This window comes from Lithobates pipiens, unplaced genomic scaffold, assembly GCF_037356315.1.
Source record: "Lithobates pipiens isolate NorthernLeopardFrog02 unplaced genomic scaffold, aLitPip1_a1.2 Scaffold_22, whole genome shotgun sequence".
Lineage (NCBI taxonomy): Eukaryota > Metazoa > Chordata > Amphibia > Anura > Ranidae > Lithobates > Lithobates pipiens.
Genome location: NW_027507784.1, coordinates 41,249,566 through 41,276,798, shown reverse-complemented (window position 1 = coordinate 41,276,798; position 27,233 = coordinate 41,249,566). Strand labels below are relative to the sequence as shown.

General features: G+C 40.5%; 1 protein-coding gene across 2 annotated transcripts; it reads right to left on the bottom strand.

Moving 5' to 3' along the window:
• Positions 1-2,118: 2,118 nt before the first annotated feature.
• On the bottom strand, positions 2,119-27,233 carry LOC143923658 (uncharacterized). Of its 2 annotated transcripts, none has more exons than XR_013261749.1 (3): positions 21,154-21,307; positions 9,862-9,954; positions 2,119-7,461 (listed from the first exon to the last, which is right to left on the bottom strand). XR_013261749.1 is itself a non-coding variant. In XM_077447467.1 (3 exons), exons 1-3 carry the CDS (start codon positions 25,716-25,718, stop codon positions 7,289-7,291), a joined length of 333 nt encoding a protein of 110 aa, XP_077303593.1. In that variant the 5' UTR covers positions 25,719-27,233; the 3' UTR covers positions 2,119-7,288. The 2 variants fall into 2 exon arrangements, 1 of the variants encoding a protein (XP_077303593.1); XM_077447467.1 differs by lacking the exon at positions 21,154-21,307 and adding an exon at positions 25,652-27,233.

The following is a 27,233-nucleotide window of genomic DNA, read 5'->3' as shown; positions in this document are numbered from 1 at the left end:
AAGGAGTTGTATTGCTGTCTATCTATCCATTCCTGAGATTTACACAGCTCTGCCACACAGCACAGAACTGTCTGACAGAGGAGGGAATCTGGTTTGACTCTGGTGCATTTCAGTAATATTTACAGGTCGTGTCCCTCCCCCAGCCTACAATTGTAGAATATGTCCAGTAGGGATTTTATTGTATGCAACATGGTAATAAAAAAAAAAAGCCCAGGCAACCTGATGAGCTTGCTCTCTCCTTCTATCAGAATTACACTTGCTCTGCAGCACAGGCAGAGCTGATTGGCTCTTTGTTCTGCTTCTCCCTAACCCAGCCTGAGCTCTGCTGTCCAGGTACTGCAAGAAGCTAATACACCGTTTATATGCAGGTACCTACACCGCTTATATGTATATATGCCCCCTGTGAGGAAGTCAGAAGTGACGAAACGCATTGGAGCGTGACTATACGGCAATCCAGAGGATAGTGTCAGGACAGTGACAACGGCAGCTAGAGGTGGTGAGACAAAACCAGTCCCTTAAGCAATGCACCCCTAACCCAGATGTACCAAAATGCTTGATATATGTTTTTTTAAAATGTGAGTGGTTTTCCTATTTTAAATAAAGTCGTTGCTCATTTGGTTACTAGACTGGGTGAAATTATTTTCGATATTTTTAGTTTATTGTTTGATTTTTTCATTTTGGATTTTACTATTTCATTTTTAATATATATATATATTATTGTTTTCATGAACTTCATGTACACTTGATGTTGATTATTTTTATCACAGCGCTACTGGCAGAGTGGTGAATTTTGCACTGAGACAATATTTTTACACTTTGTTGTTTATTTTATTCTAGATTTTATTTTACGGTGGCAGCAATGATTTAGAAATATTGTTGGATGTAGTTAAACACAAAGATTTAGATTAGATTAATTATGTCCTTTATAGCGTGGGGAGGTTTTTCTTTATATATATATATATATATATATATATATATATATATATATTATATACATATACAGTATCTCACATTTTTTTTAAATATTTTATTCTATCTTTTCATGTGACAACACTGAAGAAATGACACTTTGCTGCAATGTAAAGTAGTGAGTGTACAGCTTGTATAACAATGTATATTTGCTGTCCCCTCAAAATAACTAAACACACAGCCATTAAATTGGTTGTAAACCCTTACAACACACTTTGACCTACAGGTAAGCCTAGATTAAGGCTTACCTGTAGGTCCAAGAAATATCTCCTAAACCTAGACGGTTTCGGAGATATTTGCCGAAAGACAGGCACCGCTATCTATGGCGCTATCTATGGCGCTATCTATGGCGCATGCGCCGTAGACAGCGGCGCGCAGGCGCAATGAGCGCGCCGCCGCCAACATGCTGCGCGTGGCGGCTCCCGTGCGCGTGGCGGCTCCCGTGCGCATGCGCGGGAGTCGCGTCATCGCAGCTTCGCCGAATGACAGCGGCAGAGCAGCGAGACCCCACCGAGAAGATGGATGCGCCGGACTACAGGGGACAGCGGTGACTTCTCTGGCTCCTGTGTCAGGTAAGTGACACATAATTGGCTACTATGCGATGCACAGTAGTCCATTATGCTTTACCTTTGCAGGGAATGAAAGAGGAAGTAACACCCATCAGGCTTTACTTCCTCTTTAATGTCTAAACCGCTGGCAACAAAAGTCTCTGACATCCACCAGTTCTGTGATGTCATCATGGAGGAGTGGAGTCTCTGGTGAGCTCCATGCCCAAGAGTATGGTGGCGGCAGCATGCTGTCCCCTCAAAATAACTCAACACACAGCCATTAATGTCTAAACCGCTGGCAACAAAAATGTGAGGGGTGTACTCACTTTAGTGAGACACTGTGTGTGTATATATGTGTATATGTATGTGTATATATATATATATATATATATATAAAACACATTTATGTATTTTATATTTGCCTGAATTTCAGCTTGGACAAAAAGAGAGAACGTTTGGTCGGCGGGACTTTGAATGAGGCCAATATCTATATAGAGTAAGCATGTGATATATAAAACACAGTATTTCTTTTCTGGGTTCCAACAAAAAGGGGTGAGTTTTTTGGGGGGACTTTGAATCAGAGATGTATACCAAAGAGAAGTCTTGGTAAAGAAGATTTTATTATACCTTGTGAAATCATGTACTGAATGATACCAAAAAAAGCACACACAGAAATGCAAAATGCAGGGCATGCTAAAAACCACATATAAATATTGATGCCATGGTACTTGGCATATCATAGGGTAAAGATAAGTCCTGCAAAACATGGGCCCTTCCAGTGAACTTGAACGGTCTGCTCACGTGCGACAAACACCCCAGAGTAGCTCCAGATTCCAGAACTTTTTTGGTTGCAGTGCGTAGTGCGTTTTTTTTTCAGTACGCATTTGGCACATTTGTAGCGTATTTTGTCATGTGACAAACACACAGCAAAATGCACGTCCGCTTGATGCCCCACAATTGCAGCATGTTTCCGAAACGCGTGGCAAAGCGCACTTTTTTTGTGTGTCATGTCACAAGTTTAGGAAACGCTCAGGTGTGTATGCAACCTAAGGGATTACACTAAGCTGAAGAATTTGCACATAGAAATAATGTGTTACAATTTACAAAGTTACAAACATAACGATTCATAATAAACATAAAATATACAGTACAGTCATTATCCATATGGCATTTGCACACATAGCTGTGATCCAAGGCAAAAGTAAAATATATTTCAAATAAAGTCTTCTGCAATTTTTTTGTAAAGTTTTTGGACTTAAAAAAATCTGTCATAATGAGATAATAAAAATAATATAGTATGTGTATATAATAACAATGGCGCTATAACCATCTAAACAATTGGTGTTAATATACTGAGAATAATTAATAGACATAGCAAAAAAAAAAAAACAGTTCTTATACAATATGTATTATAACTACACTAACCTTATATCCTACAGTAAATCAACTGAAAAAACATAAAAACACATAAACAAAACACAGAAAAAATCCCTTCATTTGATTTTTCTTTTCTCCCGAAGGGTGGCACCATATTTATTGAGGCATCATCCAGGGTCACCATCTACTTGCTGGACTGAGAGACCATCCCAGAGATGATGTAAATCCTGGTGCCTGTTCCTGGGTAATGGCGGAAGGTTGAGGAATGCTTCCTCTTGCCTAAATCTTTAAAATAACACAGATTTTGTATCCTGTCGTTAATCTGGAGGCCATGGAATGTGACTGCTGATAGTGCTGGAACACATCTGCTGGTGAAGTGATAATTTAAACAAACTCCTTGCGCATTCACTTTTCTTCTTAAACACCACCACGTGCATTAGTGCTATGATATAATAATATCAACAGTCCAATTCCAATCATAGTCCTTTTATATTTGTGCTTGTGTTCCACAATCACTCCCTTTTATGAATACGTGTCCCACGTGTTCCTTCACCTTCCAAACTACGCTCTTGCCTCTTATTTCAATATCCAGTTTGAAAAAGCGTATGGTAGAAAATACATTTCCAGCACACAGATTAAGTTGTTACTTTTATCGTATTTTATTTTATTACTAGTATTATTGATATAAACTTTTGCCTTTTTCTGGATTTAAAATGTTGTGGACACTACACACATTGTTTTGGTATATCATATTGCTGAGCTGAATTTAAAATTTTCTATACATCTGCTGGTGATTCTAGTACACATCAGCTGATGATACAGGATCACACTTGCTGTAACACACCTGCTGGTAATGCTGGAACATATCTGCCAATGTTAATGGGACACACCTGCTGTTGAGCCAGGAACACATCTGCTGGTGATGCTGGAACACATCTGCTGGTGTTAATGGGACACACCAGCTGGTGATCAAGGAACATGTCTGCTAGTGATGCTGGAACACATTTGCTAGTGTTAATGGGACAAACCTGCTGGTGATGCTGTAAAACATCCGCTGGTGATCCAGAAACACATCTGCCGGTGATACTGGAACACATCTGCTGGTGTTAATGGGACACACCTGCTGATAATCCAGGAACACATCTGCTGATGCTGATGGAACACATTTGCTGGTGATCCAGGAACACATCTGTTGGTGATGCTGGAACACATCTGCTGGTGCTAATGGAAAACACCTGCTGGTTACCTGGGAACACATCTGCTTGTGATGCTGGAACACATCTGCTAGTGTTAATGGGACAAGCCTGCTGGTGATGCTGGAACACATCTGCTGGTGATCCAGGAACACATCTGCTGGTGATCCAGGAACACATCTGCTGATGCTAATGGAGCAAACCTGCTGGTGATCCAGGAACACATCTGTTGGTGATGCTGGAACACATCTGCTGGTGTTGATGGGACACATCTGCTGGTGATCCAGGAACACATCTGCTGGTGATGCTGGAACACATCTGCTAGTGTTAATGGGACAAACCTACTGGTGATGCTAGAACAAATCTGCTACGCTCTTGCCTCTTATTTCAATATCCAGTTTGAAAAAGCGTATGGTAGAAAATACATTTCCAGCACACAGATTAAGTTGTTACTTTTATCGTATTTTATTTTATTACTAGTATTATTGATATAAACTTTTGCCTTTTTCTGGATTTAAAATGTTGTGGACACTACACACATTGTTTTGGTATATCATATTGCTGAGCTGAATTTAAAATTTTCTATACATCTGCTGGTGATTCTAGTACACATCAGCTGATGATACAGGATCACACTTGCTGTAACACACCTGCTGGTAATGCTGGAACATATCTGCCAATGTTAATGGGACACACCTGCTGTTGAGCCAGGAACACATCTGCTGGTGATGCTGGAACACATCTGCTGGTGTTAATGGGACACACCAGCTGGTGATCAAGGAACATGTCTGCTAGTGATGCTGGAACACATTTGCTAGTGTTAATGGGACAAACCTGCTGGTGATGCTGTAAAACATCCGCTGGTGATCCAGAAACACATCTGCCGGTGATACTGGAACACATCTGCTGGTGTTAATGGGACACACCTGCTGATAATCCAGGAACACATCTGCTGATGCTGATGGAACACATTTGCTGGTGATCCAGGAACACATCTGTTGGTGATGCTGGAACACATCTGCTGGTGCTAATGGAAAACACCTGCTGGTTACCTGGGAACACATCTGCTTGTGATGCTGGAACACATCTGCTAGTGTTAATGGGACAAGCCTGCTGGTGATGCTGGAACACATCTGCTGGTGATCCAGGAACACATCTGCGGATGCTAATGGAACAAACCTGCTGGTGATCCAGGAACACATCTGTTGGTGATGCTGGAACACATCTGCTGGTGTTGATGGGACACATCTGCTGGTGATGCTGAAACACATCTGCTAGTGTTAATGGGACAAACCTACTGGTGATGCTAGAACAAATCTGCTGGTGATCCAGGAACTCATCTGCTGGTGTAAATGGGACACACCTGCTGGTGATCCAGGAATGCATCTGCTGATGCTGACGGAACACACCTGCTGGTGATCCGGGAACACATCTGCTGGTGATGCTGGAACACATCTGCTGGTGTTAATGGGACACACCTGGTGGTAATCCAGGAACACATCTGCTGATGCTGATGGAACACACTTGCTGGTGATCCAGGAACACATCTGTTGGTGATTCTGGAACTCATCTGCTGGTGCTGATGGAAAACACCTGCTGGTTACCTGGGAACACATCTGCTTGTGATGCTGGAACACATCTGCTAGTGTTAATGGGACAAGCCTGCTGGTGATGCTGGAACACATCTGCTGGTGATCCAGGAACACATCTGCTGGTGATCCAGGAACACATCTGCTGATGCTAATGGAGCAAACCTGCTGGTGATCCAGGAACACATCTGTTGGTGATGCTGGAACACATCTGCTGGTGTTGATGGGACACATCTGCTGGTGATCCAGGAACACATCTGCTGGTGATGCTGGAACACATCTGCTAGTGTTAATGGGACAAACCTACTGGTGATGCTAGAACAAATCTGCTGGTGATCCAGGAACACATCTGCTGGTGTAAATGGGACACACCTGCTGGTGATCCAGGAACACATCTGCTAATGCTGATGGAACACACCTGCTGGTGATCCAGGAACACATCTGTTGGTGATGCTTGAACACATCTTCTGGTGCTGATGGAAAACACCTGCTGGTGATCCGGGAACACGTCTGCTAATGCTGATGGAAAAGACCTGCCGTTGATCCAAGAACACATCTGCTGGTGCTGATGGAACACACCTGCTTTTGATCCTGGAACACATCTGCTGTTAATCCTGGAACACATCTGCTGGTGATGCTGGAACATTCGATTGCAAGCTCTCATGAGCATGGCCCTCCTCACCTTTTTTTTGTATTGATTATTTTTGTAACCGTACTGTCTCTATTTATATTGTAAAGTGTTGTGTAAACTGTTGGCACTATATAAATCCTACATAATAATAATAATAATGTCAGTTTTAAAAGGTTTCAAGGAAAATAATCAGTAATGTTAAAAGCAGAGAGGAAATCTCCAGGAATACATAAATACTGCCCTGCTATGGTACTGAATTCATAATATTCTGCAAGGGACTGCACACAACCAGATCAAAGTAAACCAAGTGGCTTAAGCATAGCAGCCGAATTTGCTAGATATTATTGGCAGCTCTTTGAGTTTGTTCACTTGTTTCCCGGAACGGTTCTTTAAGCTAACTAAGAAGACCATCTCCATACCTCCATTATTATCATATATATATATATATATATATATATATATATATATATATATATATGATTGATGTTTTCATCAGGATATCCGCTAAGCCATCTACTGGAGATGGTTTAAGCAGTCTGACATCTCCTTTACCAACATTCATACCATCATCTTTCTACGCTTTCCAGTTCTAATTATGAGTTTGGAGAGATCTTGTCTTCTTTAAGAAGTCTTGAAGCTTCAACATATTGAATATATATATATATATATATATATATATATATATATATATATATATATTACCAACTGCAAGTTGTTTTTTCTTTAAGGCAATCTTAAGATTAAATGTATCTCCAAGGTGAGACTATATTGCTAAACTTCAGTATTGCAGTATGGAAAGGCAATGCATGAAAAACAACATCCTGTTAATTTCATGAAGCTTATTAAATATTACATATGGAATGTGATGTTCTGTTCTGCTGGTGCGAAGATACAGCGAATATTCACAGATGTGCCCATAAGACACAAATTTGTCTTCTCGAACTTTGCTCGGAGTAAACATGGTGTCAAGAAACGTGCAGCTCAAACCATGTTATTGTGTGCTGGGTCACGGAAATGGCCGAGGCTGAAGCTGCCAACAGGAGCACCTGCGCCAAAGCTGCTAAGCAAGACTATGCAACAGTTTTCATTAGTATCTTCTTCTTTTTCTTCACCATCTGCCCTTTCCTCATCTCTGGCTGGTCGCACCTGGCGAACTGAAACAAAACAAACGTTTTAGAGCTTTAAATTGGAACCGTGCTCTTACACCTTTCAGAAAGGTCCCCACCTCAAATTGTTCCTCTATCATGACTCCACTTCAAATTCTGCCTCTATCATGACTCCACTTCAAATTCTGCCTCTATCATGACTCCTCTTCAAATTCTGCCTCTATCATGACTCCACTTCAAATTCTGCCTCTATCATGACTCCACTTCAAATTCTGTCTCTATCATGACTCCTCTTCAAATTCTGCCTCTATCATGACTCCACTTCAAATTCTGCCTCTATCATGACTCCACTTCAAATTCTGTCTCTATCATGACTACACTTCAAATTTTGCCTCTATCATGACTACACTTCAAATTTTGCCTCTATCATGACTCCACCTCAAATTTTGCCTCTATCATGACTCCACCTCAAATTTTGCCTCTATCATGACTTCACTTCAAATTCTGCCTCTATCATGACTCCACTTCAAATTCTGTCTCTATCATGACTCCACTTCAAATTCTGTCTCCATCATGACTTCACTTCAAATTCTGCCTCTATCATGACTCCACTTCAAATTCTGTCTCTATCATGACTCCACTTCAAATTCTGTCTCTATCATGACTCCACTTCAAATTCTGCCTCTATCATGACTCCACTTCAAATTCTGCCTCTATCATGACCTCATCAAGAGGAAGTTAGCACTCATTAGAGAGGTCCTCACTTCAATTACTGGCTCTATCATGGCTTCATCAAGTGAAAGCTAGCACCCTTCAGAGATGCCTTCTGTTCTAATTCTGCCACTGCCATGACTTCATCAAGAGAAGGTCCCAACTAAAATGCTAAGATCCCAACTATAGATGCTACTATCATGATTTAATCAAAAGAATTTAGCGCCCTTCTGAGAAGTCCCCACTTCAATTCCATCTCTACCATGGCTTCATTAAGAGAACATTGGCACGCTCCAGCGGTGCTCCCAGTCTCCTCAGCACTCCTTCTCCATCTTCCACCTCTCTGTCGCTGCTGGCATGACTCATGAATATTTATGAATTGGCCTTCACCCTGCCAGCTCATTTTCTGAGGATTGGCTGGGAGCCTCATAAATATGCCCAGCAGCTCCTTCTAGCTTCCGGCCACTACATCTGGAAGCTTCTCCAAAGTTCCAGAAGGTGGGGGGGCACCAAAGAAACTGCTTGCTGAGTCATTCAGGCTCCCTGACTCACTCAACCCTGACCCAGTTTCTTTTTAATTCTTTATTTAGTATTTTTTTTATACACAAAATATAAAACATAGTATGCAAGGAAAAACATCCTACCTCCCCCCCCCCCCCCCCCTATAGCTCTACTGCCTTGCTATATTTCTTCGTTAATTTGAACGATTTCCATTGTTCTCATTTCTTTCGGAATTTCTTTTTTCCACTCTCCTCATCTTCTTCCCATCCCTCCATTCTATACATATCCTATCCTCTACTCTTTCTATCCATTCCCTCAATTTTGGAGCTTCCATCTGCCTCCAATTTTTGGGGATCAGGCTCTTTGCCGCGTTTATTAGGTGTCCTATGAGGGCCTCTTTATACTTTTGTGTTGGGGTATCTGTACCGTGGAAGAGACATGTCCAAGGGTTTTCTGGTACCTGAGCTCCTGTTATTATTTTTATCAGATCTAATATTTCTCTCCAGAATTTTCAAATTTTTGGGCATTCCCATCAAATGTGTGCCGCACTCCCTTGTTGTCCACACCCTCTCCAACAATTCCCAGATTAGTCTTCTTGATATCTAACCCTGACCCAGTTTCAACCCAGTCCTGGCTCTCAGCCAGGCCAAATTTTCCTACACTACAAACCTATGTACATTTAGCCCACTACAGGTTCCCTCTCTATCATGAATTCATCACGAGAAGGTTAGCACTCATCAGAGACATCCCCACCTCAAATTCCACCTCTATCATGACTTTCTCAAAAGAAGGTTAGCATCCTTCAGAGAGGTCCTCACTTTAAATCTTACCTCTATCATGACTTCATCAAGAGAAGGTTAGCACCCCTCAGAGAGGTCCTCACTCACTTTTCATTTATCTGAAGCTTGAGGCGTTCATTTTGTCCATTCATTCCCCACCCCTGACCCATTTAAAATCACCTTTGCCATACTCCCACATTATTCTTTTCCATTACTTTCTATGAACCACCTGAAAAAAATACTTGGTGCTTTTGGGTAGGGAGGCATAGGACCTCCTCCTATGATACAGGGGTCTAGCTGTCACAATCCAAACCCAGATAGGCTAAATCATAACCCAACCTCTGACATAGTCCTTAACCAGATCTCCAAACCATCATTGAGATCTCAGTGGTGGGAGCAGGTAGGTGGGCATTTTGCAGCTTATTGCAGAATATTGAAGGGAACGTGTTTAGCTCACCCAGCCATTTTCCGGAGTTTGCAAGAAACATGAAAGGCCATAAGAGGAAAGAGACAACACGGTCCATCTTTATCCTTCTAATCGGTGAGAAATCTGAAAACATTGAGAACATTCATGTAAACTTTATGGGTGCAACTCTGCAGTTTGAATTCACAGCAAAATACATAAGAAAACATACTGTACATACATGAGAGACATTTCCCTTCACTTCCTGACCCATAACCAAAACAGGAAGTTAGCAGAAATCCCTTCAAAGTGAGCCAGCACTGCACCACTTTAACTGGTAATTGCCCCATCATGCAGTGCTGTACGCAAATTACATTTTTTTTATATTAATCAAGAAATACTAAAAAAAATAAATAAAAATAATATATATATATATATATATATATATATATATATATATATATTCTACTTTCTGTTATAAAACATATCCAATCAAATCAAATTTCTTCATAAATTTAGGCTAAAATGTATTCAGCACTGCGCCACTTTAACTGGTAACTGTGTAATCACGTAGTGCTTAGACATGTGCATTCGTTTTCGTCCGAATGCATTTTCGTCCGAATTTCAGCTATTTTCGTTTTCGTTTTGACAAACGATAACGAAAGCACAAAATCCGAAAAACGAAAGATCCGACATAAATAAATGCTTTATTTTCGTTTTCATTGTTACAACAGTTCGATATAGAATAGGAGATTCGACATGACTCTGACAACAATCTGTCTATAGAACCTGTGGTCGAATGTGCCTAACCTTACCTCTATTAGTCCAAGATTATATATAGAAAATATTCGACAGAGAAAAAAGATTTGACAGAGAGAAAAGATTCTGCAAGTTACTGTCCTAAAAAGTGTTTGGGGACCCGGGTCCTGCCCCAGGGGACATGTATCAATGCAAAAAAAAGTTTTAAAAACGGACGTTTTTTCGGGAGCAGTGATTTTAATAATGATTGAAGTGAAACAATAAAAGTGTAATATTCCTTTAAATTTCGTAGGGGGGGGGGGGGGGGTTGTCTATAGTATGCCTGTGAAGGGGCTCATGTTTCTGGTGCTTAGAACTGTCCCTGCACAAAGTGTCATTTATGCAGGAAAAAAAGTCCTTTAAAATCACTCGCAGCTATTATGAATTGTCGGCTCCGTAATACAGAGAACACTGATTGAAAGTCATTGATAAAAAAATAAATAAATAATAAAAAAAAAAAGCGTGGGGGTCCCCCAAATTCAATTACCAGGCCCTTCAGGTCTGGTATGGATATTAAGGGGAACCCTGCCTCAAATTTAAGAAAAAATTTGACGTGGGGTTCCCCCTAAATATCCATAACCAGACCCTTCAGGTCTGGTATGGATATTAAGGGGAACCCCGCGTCAAATTTAAAAAAAAATTGACGTGGGGTTCCCCCTAAAAATCCATACCAGACCCTTTATCCGAGCACGCAACCTGGCAGGCCGCAGGAAAAGAGGGGGGGACGAGAGAGCGGCCCCCCCTCCCTCCTGAACCGTACCAGGCCACATGCCCTTTAACGTTGGGAGGATGCTTTGGGGGTCTGTGACCCCTCAAAGCACTTTGTCCCCATGTTGATGAGGACAAGGGCCTCATCCCCACAACCCTGGCCGGTACTTGTGGAGGTCTGCGGGCGGGGGGCTTATCAGAATCTGGAAGCCCCCTTTAACAAGGGGACCCCCAGATCCCGCCCCCCCCTGTTTGAAATGGTAAGGGGGTACCCCTACCATTTCACAAAGAAAGTGTAAAAAATGGTTAAATAAAACAAACAGACTTTTGAAAAATTCCTTTATTAAAAATAAAAAAATAAAAAAAAGATTCCAGCAGCGGTAATCCACTCTTGCTATCCAGCGATGGACGGTCATCTCTCCAGCGATGTCTCATCTCATCCAGCGCAGCGAATCCATCCTTCTGTCTCCGTGAAGGAGACACTGCAGGCATTCCGGCGGCTGACGTTTCTTATATACAGAGGGCGGGGCCACCCGTCGCCTGACCCCGCCCCCCTCTGACGCAAGGGGAAACCCGGGGTTCCCCGTGACGTATGGGTGACCCCGCCCCCCTCTGATGTAACGGAAACCTGCCTGTGTTACATCAGAGGGGTGCGGGTCACCCATACGTCACAGGGAACCCCGGGTTTCCCCTTGCGTCAGAGGGGGGTGGGGTCAGGTGACGGGTGGCCCCGCCCTCCGTATATAAGAAACGTCAGCCGCCGGAATGCCTGTAGTGTCTCCTTCACGGAGACAGAAGAAGGATGGATCGCTGCGCTGGATGAGATGAGACATCGATGGAGAGATGATCGTCCGTCGCTGGATAGCAAGAGTGGATTACCGCCGCTGGAATCTTTTTTTTATTTTTTTATTTTTAATAAAGGAATTTTTCAAAAGTCTGTTTGTTTTATTTAACCATTTTTTACACTTTCTTTGTGAAATGGTAGGGGTACTTTTGTACCCCCTTACCATTTCAAACGGGGGGGGGGCGGGATCTGGGGGTCCCCTTGTTAAAGGGGGCTTCCAGATTCTGATAAGCCCCCCGCCCGCAGACCTCCACAACCACCGGCCAGGGTTGTGGGGATGAGGCCCTTGTCCTCATCAACATGGGGACAAGGTGCTTTGAGGGGTCACAGACCCCCAAAGCATCCTCCCAATGTTGAGGGCATGTGGCCTGGTACGATTCAGGAGGGAGGGGGGGCCGCTCTCTCGTCCCCCCCTCTTTTCCTGCGACCTGCCAGGTTGCGTGCTCGGATAAAGGGTCTGGTATGGATTTTTAGGGGGAACCCCACGTCAATTTTTTTTTAAATTTGACGCGGGGTTCCCCTTAATATCCATACCAGACCTGAAGGGTCTGGTTATGGATATGTAGGGGGAACCCCACGTCAAATTTTTTCTTAAATTTGAGGCAGGGTTCCCCTTAATATCCATACCAGACCTGAAGGGCCTGGTAATTGAATTTGGGGGACCCCCACGCTTTTTTATTTATTTATTTATTAATTTTTTTATCAATGACTTTCAATGAGTGTTCTCTGTATTACGGGAGCCGACAATTCATAATAGCTGCGAGTGATTTTAAAGGACTTTTTTTCCTGCATAAATGACACTTTGTGCAGGGACAGTTCTAAGCATGGGAAACATGCACCCCTTCACAGGCATACTATAGACAACCCCCCCCCTACGAAATTTAAAGGAATATTACACTTTTATTGTTTCACATTAATCATTATTAAAATCACTGCTCCCGAAAAAAACGGCCGTTTTTTAAAACTTTTTTTTGCATTGATACATGGGGCAGGACCCGGGTCCCCAAACACTTTTTAGGACAGTAACTTGCAAATTAGCCTTTAAAATTAGCACTTTAGATTTTGAACGTTGGAGTCCCATAGACTTTAATAGGGTTCTAAAGTATGCTATATACTAGCTCCGTCGAATCTTCTTTATACATTCGACAGACACCATAAACCTTCAAAGACAGATTCGACCGTAATTCATGTGGATTTTCGGACGAATGCAATTTTTGAACGAAAAACGAAATAAATGAAAACGAATTTCGGGAGTAACTAAATAAATTAAGTTTTCGGACGAAAACGAAATTCCGAAACGAAATATTTTACTCTGCACATGTCTAGTAGTGCTGTAAATTAAATTTATATCTTTTTTTTTTTCACACAAATGGAGTTTTCTTTTGGTGGCATTTAATCACTACTGTTTTTTTTTTTTATTATATAAACGAAAAAAAGACTGAAATTTTTGAAAGAAAAAAATACATTTTCTACTTTCTGTTATTAATCATATCCAATCAAATCAAAGGTCTTCACAAATTTTGGCTAAAATGTATTCAGCACTAAGCTAGTTTAACTGGTAATTGTGCGATCATGCAGTGCTGTACGCAAATTGAATTTTTTATTATATAACTCAAAAAATACAGAACATTTTGAAAAAAAAAAAAAAAGATATTTTCTACTTTCTGTTATAAAACATATCCAGCTAAAATGAATTCAGCACTGCGCTACTTTAACTGGTAATTACACGGTTATGCAGTGCTGTACGCAAATTATATTTATATCATTATTTATTTTCACACAAATAGAGCTTTCTTCTGGTGGTATTTGATCACTATTGTTTATTTTTTATTTTTTATTAAATAAAGGAAAATAGACTGAAAATTTTGAAGGAAAAACAATATTTTGTTATAAAAACATATCCAATAAAAAAAAAGAAAATGTGAAAAATCAAAATGTCTTCATAAATTTTGGCCAGATTCTATTCTGCTACACGTCTTTGGTAAAAAATAAAAAAATAAAAAAAATATATATAAAAAATCACGATACGTAAATAGTAATTGGTTTGTGTGCAAGCTATAGTGTCTACAAACGATGGTGTGTAAATATATATATATATATATATATATATATATATATGTATATATACTGGAAATGTATTTATTTATTTATTTTAATACTAATAATGGCGGCAATCATATCCAATCAAATCAAATTTCTTCACAAATTTAGGCTAAAATGTATTCAGCACTGAGCTAGTTTAACTGGTAATTGTGCGATCATGCAGTGCTGTATGCAAATTACATTTTTTATTATACAAACTCAAAAAATACTGAAAATTTTGAAAAAAAAAAAAAAAAAGATATTTTCTGCTTTCTGTTATAAAACATATCCAGCTAAAATGAATTCAGCACTGCGCTACTTTAACTGGTAATTGCACGGTCATGCAGTACTGTATGCAAATGATATTTATATCATTATTTATTTTCACACAAATAGAGCTTTCTTTTGGTGGTATTTGGTCACTATTGTTTATTTTTTATTTTTTATTAAATAAAGGAAAAAACACTGAAAATTTTGAAAGAAAAACAATATGTTGTTCTAAAAACATATCCAATAAAAAAAAATTGAAAAATCAAAACGTGTTCATAAATTTAGGCCAAAATGTATTCTGCTACACGTATTTGGTAAAAAAATAAAATAAATAAATAAATCACAATACATGCATAGTAATTGGTTTGTGTTCAAGCTATAGTGTCTACAAACAATGGTGTGTATATACATACTGGAAATATATTTATTTATTTATTTTAATACTAATAATGGCGGCAATCATATCCAATCAAATCAAATTTCTTCACTGAGATAGTTTAACTGGTAATAGTGTGATCATGCAGTGCTGTATGCAAATTACATTTTTTATTATATAACTCAAAAAATACAGAAAATTTTGAAAAAAATAAAAAGATATTTTCTACTTTCTGTTATAAAACATATCCAGCTAAAATGAATTCAGCACTGCGCTACTTTAACTGCCAATTGCAAGGTCACGCAGTCCTGTTCCCGAATGATAATTATATCATTATTTATTTTCACACAAATAGAGCTATCTTTTGGTGGTATTTGATCACTATTGGGTTTTTAATTTTTTATTAAATAAACGAAAAAAGACTGAAAATTTTGAAAGAAAAACAATATTTTGTTATAAAAACATATCCATAAAAAAAAAAAAAAAAAACAATTTGAAAAATCAAAACGTCTTCATAAATGTAGGCCAAAATGTATTCTGCTACACGTCTTTGGTAAAAAAAAAAAAAAAATTAATTAAAAAAAAACATCATGATACGTGCATAGTAATTGGTTTGTGTGCAAGTTATAATGTCTACAAACGATGGTGTATATATATATATATATATATAAACTGGAAATGTATTTATTTATTTTAATACTAATAATGGCGGCAATCAGCAACTTATAGTGGGACTGACACTTTGTTGGGGCCTGGCTAAGGCTGGATTCACACCTTTGGCAGTTTTAGTGCTTTTTGCATTTTGCAGATTTGCACTACAGTCCACTTACCATGGTTTCCTACTCAACATGTTCTGTAGTGCAAATCTGCAAAATGCACTAAAAATGCCAAACGTGTGAATAAGGCCTAACTGTCACTGACATCACCAGTGACACTAATACAGTGTTCAGCGCTACTAATATGCACTGTCACTGTACTAATGACACTGGCTGGGAAGGGGTTAACTTTTTAGGGGCAATTAAAGAGTTAACTGTGTGCCTGACAATGTTTACTGTATGTAGTATGTGCTGCTTTTACTGTGCCTGTTTTTACGCCCTGCTTTATAGGCAGAAATAAACTGACGCAGCTGCTGTGTTGTTTACCAGCACAGAAATAACACGTACCTCTGATCACATCCCAATAGCCTGTACAGCACAGGTAAACCACCAGGTGCTAAAGGGGTGTGACCACGTATTAACACTACAAATTCTGGAGGGACCCTCTGCACACTGCCGTACACCCTTCCCAGCCAACTATGCCATGAAGAACAGGGATGTTCAGTTCACACATATTGCAATACATGTTTAATCACTTGATCTCCGGAAGATTAACCCCCCTCCCCATCCTGAGCAGGCCATTTTTTGCGATATGGCACTGCGTCACTTTACCTGACAATTGCGCGGTCGTGCGGCGTTGTACCCAAATAAAATTAACGTCCTTTTTTACCTACAAATAGAGCTTTTTTTTATGGTATTTGATCACCTCTGCGTTTTTTATTTTTTATATTGTGCTATAAACAAAAAAAGACAATTATATATATATTTTACTTTCTGCTATAAAACATATCCAATAAAAAAAATTTAAATAAATCTAATTTCGTCATACATTTAGGCCAGAATGTATTCTGCTACATGTCTTTGGTAAAAAAAAAAATCTCAATAAGCGTATTTTGCTTGGTTTGCGCAAAAGTTATAGCGTCTACAAACTATGGCATATTTTTATTTATTTCATTTATGTTTTTAGCCCAGATAGGCTAAATAATAACCCAACTCCTGACCTAGTCCTTAACCAGATCTCCAACCCATCATTGAGATGGAGGCTGTGACGGAACGTCCCACACTCCACTTGAGTGATTCCGTCAGCATATCTCTTCCTAAGTCCTGGAACACGAGACCAATGGATCTTGCTATAGTAACCCCCCAAGAACCAGGCAACACAAGTCTTGGAGTACATCAGGAATAGCCTGCTTTATTTGAGATCTCACACAAATAATATGTATATATATATATATGTAGCACTGACCCCCGAAGGAGCTGCTGGTTTTATTGGGCTTAACCATACCTTCTTGACTTTTTCTCCGTCCAGGGGTTCCCGTGGTAGATGGCCCAAAGAAATGTGGAAACTGACACTGAATCTTCTTTTGGGTTATTTATTTGAAACAGAGTCTCAAAGTTTAGGTACTTTAGACTGCAAAAATGGAAAGTCTCTTATAGGAAAATCCAGAGAATAGCAACCGTATCACTACTGGATTTTACAACCCCCGGATAGACCTCCTCTCACTAGGCCTAGCAGCCGGTAGGATGTTTGAAAGTCTCTGCCACAGACTTGAGCGTTACTGAGGGACGTAGACAAATTTAAAGAGCTATCATACGGTACCAGTATCTCTCAGCCAGTCCAGCGATACCGTATGAGTGTAGATCCATGAAGTGTCCTTCAACTAAGCCTCCAGGCTGCTTCAGAGATGCCAGCCTTGCGCACGGCCTTCTCCTGAAGAGTCCTCCCCTGGGGTTTCTCCAGTTGCTGGGCCTCTCCCTTAGGTCAGAAGGCACCGGACCACCCTTGGATCAATAGGTCCCGAAATCCATTCAGGCCTGTCCCTGCAGTTGTGTCGCCTCGGGCTAGCCAGCCCGAGACTTGGAAATGCATGGTTCCACACCCCAGGCCAGGAGGGCCATGGGGCTGGGTCAGGAGAACCACCCCGAACCGAACAGGCAGAAAATAATCTCCGTAACTGGAAACCCCGAAGCACGTGATGTCAGTACCTTAAATACCACCTCCCGGAATGCACAGCAGGAGAACACTCCCATTGGGCTGGTTCCGAAAGAACAGTGGCATTCAATACACCCAGCTAAACTGCATTCTTACTCTTGCCGGCGGTGACAGCGACACCTATGGTCAAGGAGAACCCAGTGCAACCCAGCTGGACTGGTAATGAAACCAGAAATTTAGAAAACTAGCCCCAAAACCCAACTGTGGTTTCAGGAAAATTAACTTTGAAAAAACATATATAGCGCCTGCTCGCCAGGAGCCAGCGCTACATATATATATATATAAATACGGAATTCCTACTTGTCCATTGTATCATTCACATGACTAACTTAGATTATATGTCTTAATGTCTTTGTTAAAGGACAATACAATTGTTGATTTATGTCTTACACTGAATATGCATTAACCATGACTCATATATGACTCACGATTCATGCCTATATCAACTGATTGCCCATCCTTTATTTGATTTTAATGTTTTCACAGATTATATTGTTGTTGTAATTGTGATCATAATTTTATGGTTGTATGTATTACTGTTTTTTGTTTTAATCTTCTAATATTATTATTGCTTTTTAAAAAAAAATCCCTTATTAGCAGTATTGCGCTATATAGATATTTGATTAATTAATTTTATTTATTATGCTATATTACATTTTATTACAATAGTTCATTATAATAGCCCGTTGGAAAACGCTTTATTGATTCACCATACTTTAGGCTTATTATTATTTGTTATTTATGATCTGTACATGCACTTAAATGTGAGTTGACAACCTAATGATGTATTATTAAAGTTTTAGGAAATGTCTACACTCAGAGGCGTCTCTTCCCCTGTTTCTTGCAGTGCTTTTGGAACCTGGTTTCTGTTCCTATATGATGGCAGCCTTGAGCGCTCTTTTTATTTCCCACATGCTATTGATTATCTACATGGACTAATACAGACTGTGTATTCTATAACAGACGCTTTAATTGCATTTGGGATATTAATGGTTCTAAGTTTTTGCACCTTTACTTGTATGTTTGAGTATCTCACCAAAAATGTAATTTTTGTTGTAGGGGATGCCGGAAATCTGACTTATATCTTAGTGCAGACTTGGAAAATCAGTGAGCCAATCACACAAGCAGGAAATTATGTTTCTAGGGGGTGTTCTGTACAAAGTCTCTGTATAGACGGCTATATTGCATTTTACAGAAAGTTACAGAGCTGCAGATTGAAAAGGAAAAGCCATTTTTAAACAGTTCCCACACGGCCTTTGGGCAGATGGCACGGGGAGGGGGGGCTCTCGTCGATCTGGCTGGACATCATATGATGTCCTTCCAGAACACACCCCGCAGATGACTGATCACTGTACCAGCCTGCTGCCGGTGCCCAAGGGCGCTTTCCCCGACTTGCTCATTCCTCGACTTGTTCATTCCCCAACTTAGTTGGGGTAGGCAGAACACTTTGGTTGGGGTGGGTCAGCCCCGCCTCTTGACCTTTGACCGCTGGGGACCCACCTGCTGACCTTTAGAGGAGGTCCCTATTCCAATCCCTGATTCTTAACCATGTTCTTCAAGGGGAAACCCTAACTCATCTAACCCTAATCCTAACCCCTAACTCTCAACCTAACCCTAACCTTGTTCTTCAAGGGGAAACCCTAACCCTAACTCTAACCCAAACCCTAACCCATCTAACCCTAAACCAAACTCTAACCCAAAACCTAGCCCTAACCCTAACCTGAACACGAACCCTAACTTCTAGCCATAACCCTAAGTTCTAACCCTAACCCCAACTAACTTTTGACCTATGAACTTTAACCTTAACTCTAAGTGCATCTCCACTTTATGACTCCCCCAACCTAAAACCCCTACCTTTCCCAGATCCTGCTCGGTTTTTCGGAAAAAGGGTAAAAAAAAACTTTTTACGGCTCACTCGCTTACGCTCGCTCACCCTGTAGAAACTCGTAGGACACGTGGGCTGCCAGGGCAGATCCAGAGTCTAGTTTCGGGAAGGGGCACTGCCAGAAAATAGGTTGTTGCTTACAGAACTGTATTTAACGTATCATACAGTCCTAACCTTGTTTAACCACTTATGGACCACCCGCCGTCGTTTTACGTCGCTACTTTGAAAAGGGATATCGTTATTATGGCAGCAGCTAGCTACCATAACCCTGGTATCTTCTTCTTCAGCGGGCGGTCCACTTTCAGATAAGGGTCCTTTCACACGGGGCGGATCAGTTCTGATCCACCCCGTGGATGTCCGTTTGCTCAGCGGGGATCACTCCGCCGATCCCCGCTGAGCAGGGAGATGACAGCTCCGTCTCTGCACACTGCGCAGGGACGGACCTGTCACAGCGCCGCTCTCCCCTATGGGAGATCGGATGACGACGGACCGCAGTGCCCGTCGTCCCCCGATCCGATCCGATGACGGATGGAAAAATAGTTTTTTCCTCCGTTACACTTTTTCGGATCGGAGCGGGTCGGATGTCAGCGGACTTGTCACCGCTGACATCCGACGCTCCATAGACCTCTATGGAGCACCCGTTCAGGTCCGCCTGAAAAACTGACAGGCGGGCCTGAACGGGACGTCAGTGTGAAAGGGGCCTAAAGGTGGTCTCTGCAGCGGATTTACCGCAAGATCACTTTTATCAGTGGCGGAAGAGGGCCCCCCCCACCACGCTCCGGTGGCCTCCGCTACTTACTGGAGCCTTTGGAAGATGGCCCCCACCCGTCTCCATATCATTGCAGGAGGAAAGCGACGTCAAGACGTCACTTCCGCCCATAGCTCTTAAAGGGACTTTAATTATACATTTTTTTATTGCATTTTAGTGTAAATATGAGATCTGAGGTCTTTCTGACCCGCGCAACTGTCATTCAAAGTGTGACAGCGCTGAAAGCTTTAAAATGAGCAGGAAGGGGGTAAAAGTGCCCGGTATTGAAGTGGTTAATAATATTTAATTACAATATGACTTGTGTCACAATTGTAAATGGTATACTATTTATTTTTTATTTTTTTTTATTTTTTTGGTTTTTTTTTAACACAAAACTGGAGTTACCCTATAACAATCGGAGAGGTTGCAGAAAGGAAAGTTCAGAGAGAAAAAAAATTCCGACAAAGTCTCCGAAATCCAAACAGCGTACAGAACTAAAAAAAAACATTCCGCAGATTTTTATAAACGGCTCGCTCTGCTTATTTTATACAAAACCTGACTATTTATAGAAAGCTGAGTCTCGGATTTCTCTGCGTTCCAAAAAAGTGACAAATTTACGATCTATTATACACAACTTTCTTCTTTTATTGCCGTCTATAACTCGCTATAATTGTTCTATATTGAAGGACGATGTTATGATTTAAAGGTCCTGATTTTGTAATCTACAAACCAAATCTAAACACAGATTCCTCTACGGCTGCCCATCATAAAGGTTCAGAACTCGCTCTAATATCCATCTACTCATTGGATCAGAATGGAATTCTTACCGGCGGCGGGGATGATGTTCGGTGTATCCCTGAACAGGACAGACAATAGAAGGAGACGATCGCTGGCTGAGAAGTTCTCGCACATAAGGAAGTGAGACGTCACTGTTAAAGGGCTTTATTATCACAGGGACTTTAAATATGACATTTCTGCATGTGACTGATCTGTTTATAGTAAAGGGAAAGCAAAACTCACAGCCGGCAGTTTCTATTTCACTTTTTATGGTGAACAACGACTAGAAATTTGACAAACCTTCAACAAATAATAACCCACCCATTAATACAATCACCTGCGAAGGGAAAACTTTTTTTTTTTTTTCTGCATTCCTTTTCTTGCCAAAAGAATTTAACCACTTAAGGACCAGCCTTGTTTTGGAATTTAGGGTTTTTACATGATTAAAACAGTTTTTTTTTTACTAGAAAATTACTAAGAACCCCCAAAACATTATAATTGTTTTTTTTTCTAACACTCTAGAGAATAAAATGGCGGTCATTGCAATACTTATTTTCACACCGTATTTGCGCAGCGGTCTTAGCCCTTGTACACACGGTCGGACATTCCGATGGAAAATGTCCGATCGGACTGTGTTGTCGGATAATCCGACCATGTGTGGGCTTCATCTGACTTTTTCCGTCGGAATGTCCGACCAAAAAAGTTTGAGGGCTGGATATAAAAATTTTCCGACAACATTACAAAGTCCGATCGTTTGTAGAGAATTCCGATCAGGCAAAGTGCCACGCATGCTCAGATCAAATTCCTAGACCAAAGCTATTGGCTACTAGCCTGAACGTAGTCCCATCGTAACGAAACAACGTCATCACATTACGAAAGATCGGATTTTCCGACAACTTTGTCCGACCGTGTGTATGCAACACCAGTTTCGGACAAAATCCGACGGATTTTGTTGTCTGAATGTCTGACCGTGTGTACAAGGGCTTACAAGCGCACTTTTTTTTCGAAAAAAATCACTTTTTTGATAAAAATATAAGATAACAGTAAATTTAGTCAAATTTTTTTTATATTGTGAAAGATAATGTTACGCTGAGTAAATTGATACCCAACATGTCACGCTTCAAAATTGCACTCGCTCGTGGAATGGCGACAAACTTTTACCCTCAAAAATCTCCATAGGTGACATTTAAAAAATTCTACAGGTTGCATGTTTTGCGCTACAGAGGAGGTCTAGGGCTAGAATTATTGCTCTTGCTCTACTGATCATGGTGATACCTCACATGTGTGGTTTTATCGTCGTTTTATATATGCGGGCGCTACTCATGTATGCGTTCGCTTCTGCGCACGAGCTCGTCGGGACGGGGCTCTTTAAAAAAATGTTTTTCATATTTATTTTACTTTATTTTATTTATTTTTTCACTGTTTAAAAAAAAAATTGGGTCACTTTTATTCCTATTGCAAGGAATGTAAACAGGTCCTCTTAAATATGAGATCGGGGTCAAAAAGTCCTCAGATCTCATATTTGGACTAAAATGCAAAAAAAAAAAAAAAAATTTGTCATTTGAAAAAATGACAACAGAAAAATGTTCCTTTAAGTGGTATGGGCGGAAGTGACTTTTTGACGTCGCTTCCGCTCTCCTATGGTATAGAGACAAGTGGGGGCCATCTTAGCCTCACTCGTCTCTATACCCAGCACCGACGGCTCCGGTAAGCGGCGGAGGGCGCGGGAGAGCGGCGGGGGGGGTGGCACCTCTCCCTCCACCGATAACGATGATCTTGCGGCGAATGCGCCGTGGAGACCACCATTATCATAAAGAGGACCGGCTCCTGAAACGATGGATATCTCGGTTGTGGCAGAAGCTGCTGCCGTTACCAATATATCCCTCTTCAAAATGCCAACGTATATATGTACAGGAGCCAGTCGGTAAGTGGATAACCACTTCAGCCCTGGAAGATTTTACCCCCCTTCATGACCAGGCCTTTTTTCAGCTATTCAGCCCTGCACTACTTTAACCGGTTCCTGACCATGTCACGCAGATATGCTGCGGCACAATGGCTCTCCTGGGTGAAATCCTGCACGGGTACGTCCTACCTATTTTAGGCTGCATTCACACCTACGCATTTTTAGTGCTTTTTGCATTTTGCAGATTTGCACTGCAATCCATTTACCATGGTTTCCTATGGAACGCATTCTGTAGTGCAAATCTGCGAAATGCAAAAAGCACAAAAAAATGCATAGGTGTGAATCCAGCCTGAGACCATCAGAGGGCATGCGCGCTGCACGGCGGGGGACCCGAAGCACGTGGCCGGCAGACACGATCTCCGCCGGCCGACAGCGATCGCGTGAACGAGCGCCAGCATAGGGATTTGTGTGTGTAAATACACAAATCCCTGTGAGGAGAGGAGCCATATCATTTGTTCCTAATAAGTAGGAAAAATGGTATGTCTCCTCTCCTAGTCAATCCTATCCCCCCACAGTTAGAACACACTGAGGGAACACACAATTAACCCCTTGATCGCGCCCTAGTGTGAAAGTTATAGCAACTACAAACTATGGTGTATATATATATATATATATATATATATATATATGAATATTGGTTAAAGGGTAACTCCCCTTTCGTGGGGAAAAAAAATAGCAAGTAAAAAAAAAATCTGCAACAAAGTTTGTTAAAATTCTTGCAATGTACAGAGATCGCCCAGTGGGGAATGTTTTTTTCTCAACAAAAGTGGAGTTACGCTTTAATCCCGATTTAATGATTGCCAATCTCATTTCTTAAAATGCCAGGACAGTACAAATATCCCCCAAATGACCCCTTTTTGGAAAGTATTAATTAATATCAATAAACTGTTTTAAATTGTCATAAAAATATATATTTGAAATCAAATATTTATTCTTTGCAATTACATGTGGGCAAATTTTTGGCAGTCACAGGCTGTGTCATGTCCCACTAGCCTGTGCCCTAGAATAAGAGGGAGGAGAAGCCTCCATCAATCTACATGTAATAGCCCGCCCCCCCCCCCCATTGTGTTTAGCTGGTTAGTAGGCATGGAGGAGGAGGGAGGGAGTGGGCTGTCATTTACCACTGTGTATACACCCACATGTGTGACTCTATAGTCACATGGGCTGCTCAGATGTGATAGGGAGGAAATGCATAGCTCTCAACTGTCCCTGATTTGGAACAAAGTCCCTCATTGCTCCTCAATTTGGTCTTATCTATATAGTTGTATAAAAAAAAAAAAAAACGCTATTTACCTTTCAATAAGTGTTTCCCAGTTCTAAACCTTTCATCCATTTTCTAAATTGCTGAATTTGCAAATTTCAACAGCCAATATAAAGGAATAGCAGTGGTAAAAAAAAAGCACTTGTGGGTTTAACAAATTTTTTGTGTACAATTCTCCTTTAAGGGGGGCGTGGCAGGGGATGTGTCCTATGCCTACATACTTTTGCTAATAGGTGTCCCTCTTTCCCCTCTCAGAAAGTTTGGGGGTATGGAAATGCTTAAGCATAGAAACTCACTGAAAACTGAGCATGTGCAGAGTTGCTACCACAGCTGAGAAAAATCCCTAGCTGAATTGGGGACATGGACAGAAGGGGGAGATAGAGAGCAGCAGGATCAACCATTTTTTTTTTTTTTTTTTTTTTGCAGGATACAGAAAACAAATCTCATAGACATAGTGACTAATGAGTATGAACAAAATGTAATACACCATTTATCAATAGTTTGTTTATGATGTGGGTTTAGTGACACTTTAATACAATCAGGGAAAGTTAAAAACAATAAAAAAAAGAATGATTCCTAATAAACATAAAATATCCAGTAGTGTACAAAAAGCATAAAGTTAAAGGGGTTGTAAAGCTTTGTTTTTTATATTCTAAATAGGTTCCTTTAAGCTAGTGCATTGTTGGTTCACTTACCTTTTCCTTCGATTTCCCTTCTAAATTTTTTTTCTTTAAATTTCTCACTTCCTGTTTCTCCTCAGTAAACTTCTCACCATCATCCGAGTGGTGGTTAGTTAGCCAGAACAGCTTACTGAGGAGGAACTGGAAGTGAGAAATTCAGACAAAGAAAACAAAGAAAAAAAACATTTAGAACGGAAATCCAAGGAAAAGGTAAGTCAATCAACAATGCACTAGCTTAAAGGAACCTATTTAGAAAATAAAAAAACGAACAACCCCTTTAAACAATAAATTGTATTGTAAATTTAAGGTTTTTGCTAACATAAAAATCTGTCATAGTGAGATAACAATAATACAATGTAATACAACATATGTAAATAATAAAAAAAACACTAATGCCAGTTACACAATTGTTGTTAATACACTGAGGTCACATAATAAAAATAGCAAAAAAAAGACCCCAAAAAACAGAAAAACTAAATCAAAATTGAAACAATGAATATGTAATATTATTCAGGATGTATTCTAACAACACATGCTATCATACACATATATTTAGAGTAATTACTATTAGATTGAAAAACCTTTAAAAAAAATACACAAAAGGTGTAGAATGACATACAAAACACCAAAAAAGAAAAGCTTACTTTCACCCGCTTGTCTCTCCAGAAAGATGGCACCATCTTTGTTGACGTCGTCATCCAGGGTCACCATCTGCTTGCTTGACTGACACAATCATGTAAATCATGGCTGTGATCACAAATGTCTGACACAGATCAGTCTGTGCTGCAGACTTCTTCCTTCTGACTTGCTGCAAAGTTACAATCTTGCAGTCTGATCACTAGGGAACTGAGGAATGCTTCCTCCTGCCCCCAGCAGACTGATGACAGGTGCTTTTCTTTTTCATTGGCACGTCTGTATTATTTTGTCATTAATCTGGTAGCCCTGGAGCGTGACTGGCTGGTGGTGCTGGAACACACCTGCTAGTGATATTGTAACACATTTGGTGATGATCCTGGAGCACATCTGCTGGTGATGCTGGTAAATCTTATTTACTGCCTCTTTCACACAAAAATTGTGATGTAAAAATACTTCTTTCCTATTAGATTATAAGGACTTTAATGTGGTTGTAAACCTCAGACATGAAATATGAACAAAGCATATCCCTCTATAGTAGGGATGAGCCGAACACCCCCCGGTTCGGTTCGCACCAGAACTTGCGAACGACCCCCGCGTTCGGTACGAACGTTAGAACCCCATTGAAGTCTATGGGACTCGAACGTTCGAATTGGAAAGTGCTAATTTTAACGGCTAATATGCAAGATAGTGTGCTAAAAAGGGTTTGGCGACCTGCCTCCTGCCTCAGGGGGCATGGGTCACTGCAAAAAAAAGTTTTAAAAACTACCGTTTTGGCGGGAGCAGTGATTTTAATGACGATTAAAGTGAAAAAAAAAAAGTGAAATATTCCTTTAAATATGGTGCCTGGGGGGTGTCTGTAGTATGCCTGTGAAGTGCCACGTGTTTCCCGTGTTTAGAACAGTCCCTGCACAAAATGACATTAAACGGAAATAACACCATTTAAAACTGCTTGCGGTTTTAATGTTATATCTGGTTCCTGCAATATGGTTGAAAATCATTCAGAAAAATGGCATGGGTAGCCCCCCCTGCCCATTACCAGCCTATTTGGGTCTTGTACACATATTAAGGGGAACCCCGTACCCATATTAAAAAAAGGAAATGCGTGTGGCCCCCAGGCCCTATATACTCAGAACAGCAGTATACAGGCGGTGCAAACAAGACAGGGACTGTGTAGGTTTGTTGTGTTAAGTTGAATCTGTTTGTCATTTTCAACCGGTACATTTTTAAAGTGTAGCTCCAGTCAAAAAAACTATCTTTAAGCTTTTTGGAAAACATAGGGAAGGGTTATCACCCCTGTATAATTTTGTTTTGTCGTCCATCTTTTTTCATCTCACTTGCTGCTGTCTCCTTGCGTTTGCAAGTAGGAGATGTTTGTAAGTTGGATGTTTGAAAGTAGGGGCCTGCCCTATATTATAGCGGTATGTACTGGGTACAGAGCACGCAGACAGCACGCCTAACACTACTGGCTGCAAGCTCTATTATTAACCACTTGTTAGCCCAATGTTTGCATAAAGTGAAAGATGAAGTTATGCTGAGTAAATAGATATCAAACATGTCACTCTTCAAAATTGCACATGCCCGTGGAATGGC

Excerpts from the sequence above, each read along its gene's own strand:
- LOC143923658 (XM_077447467.1), bottom strand. The coding sequence starts at position 25,718 with ATGGTGACCCTGGATGACGACGTCAACAAAGATGGTGCCATCTTTCTG. Across the intron at positions 9,955-25,651 it reads GGAGAGACAAGCGGGTGAAA|ATTTCTCACCGATTAGAAGG; the intron begins GTAAGCTTTTCT and ends CAATGTTTTCAG. Across the intron at positions 7,462-9,861 it reads AAACTCCGGAAAATGGCTGG|TTCGCCAGGTGCGACCAGCC; the intron begins GTGAGCTAAACA and ends GTTTTGTTTCAG.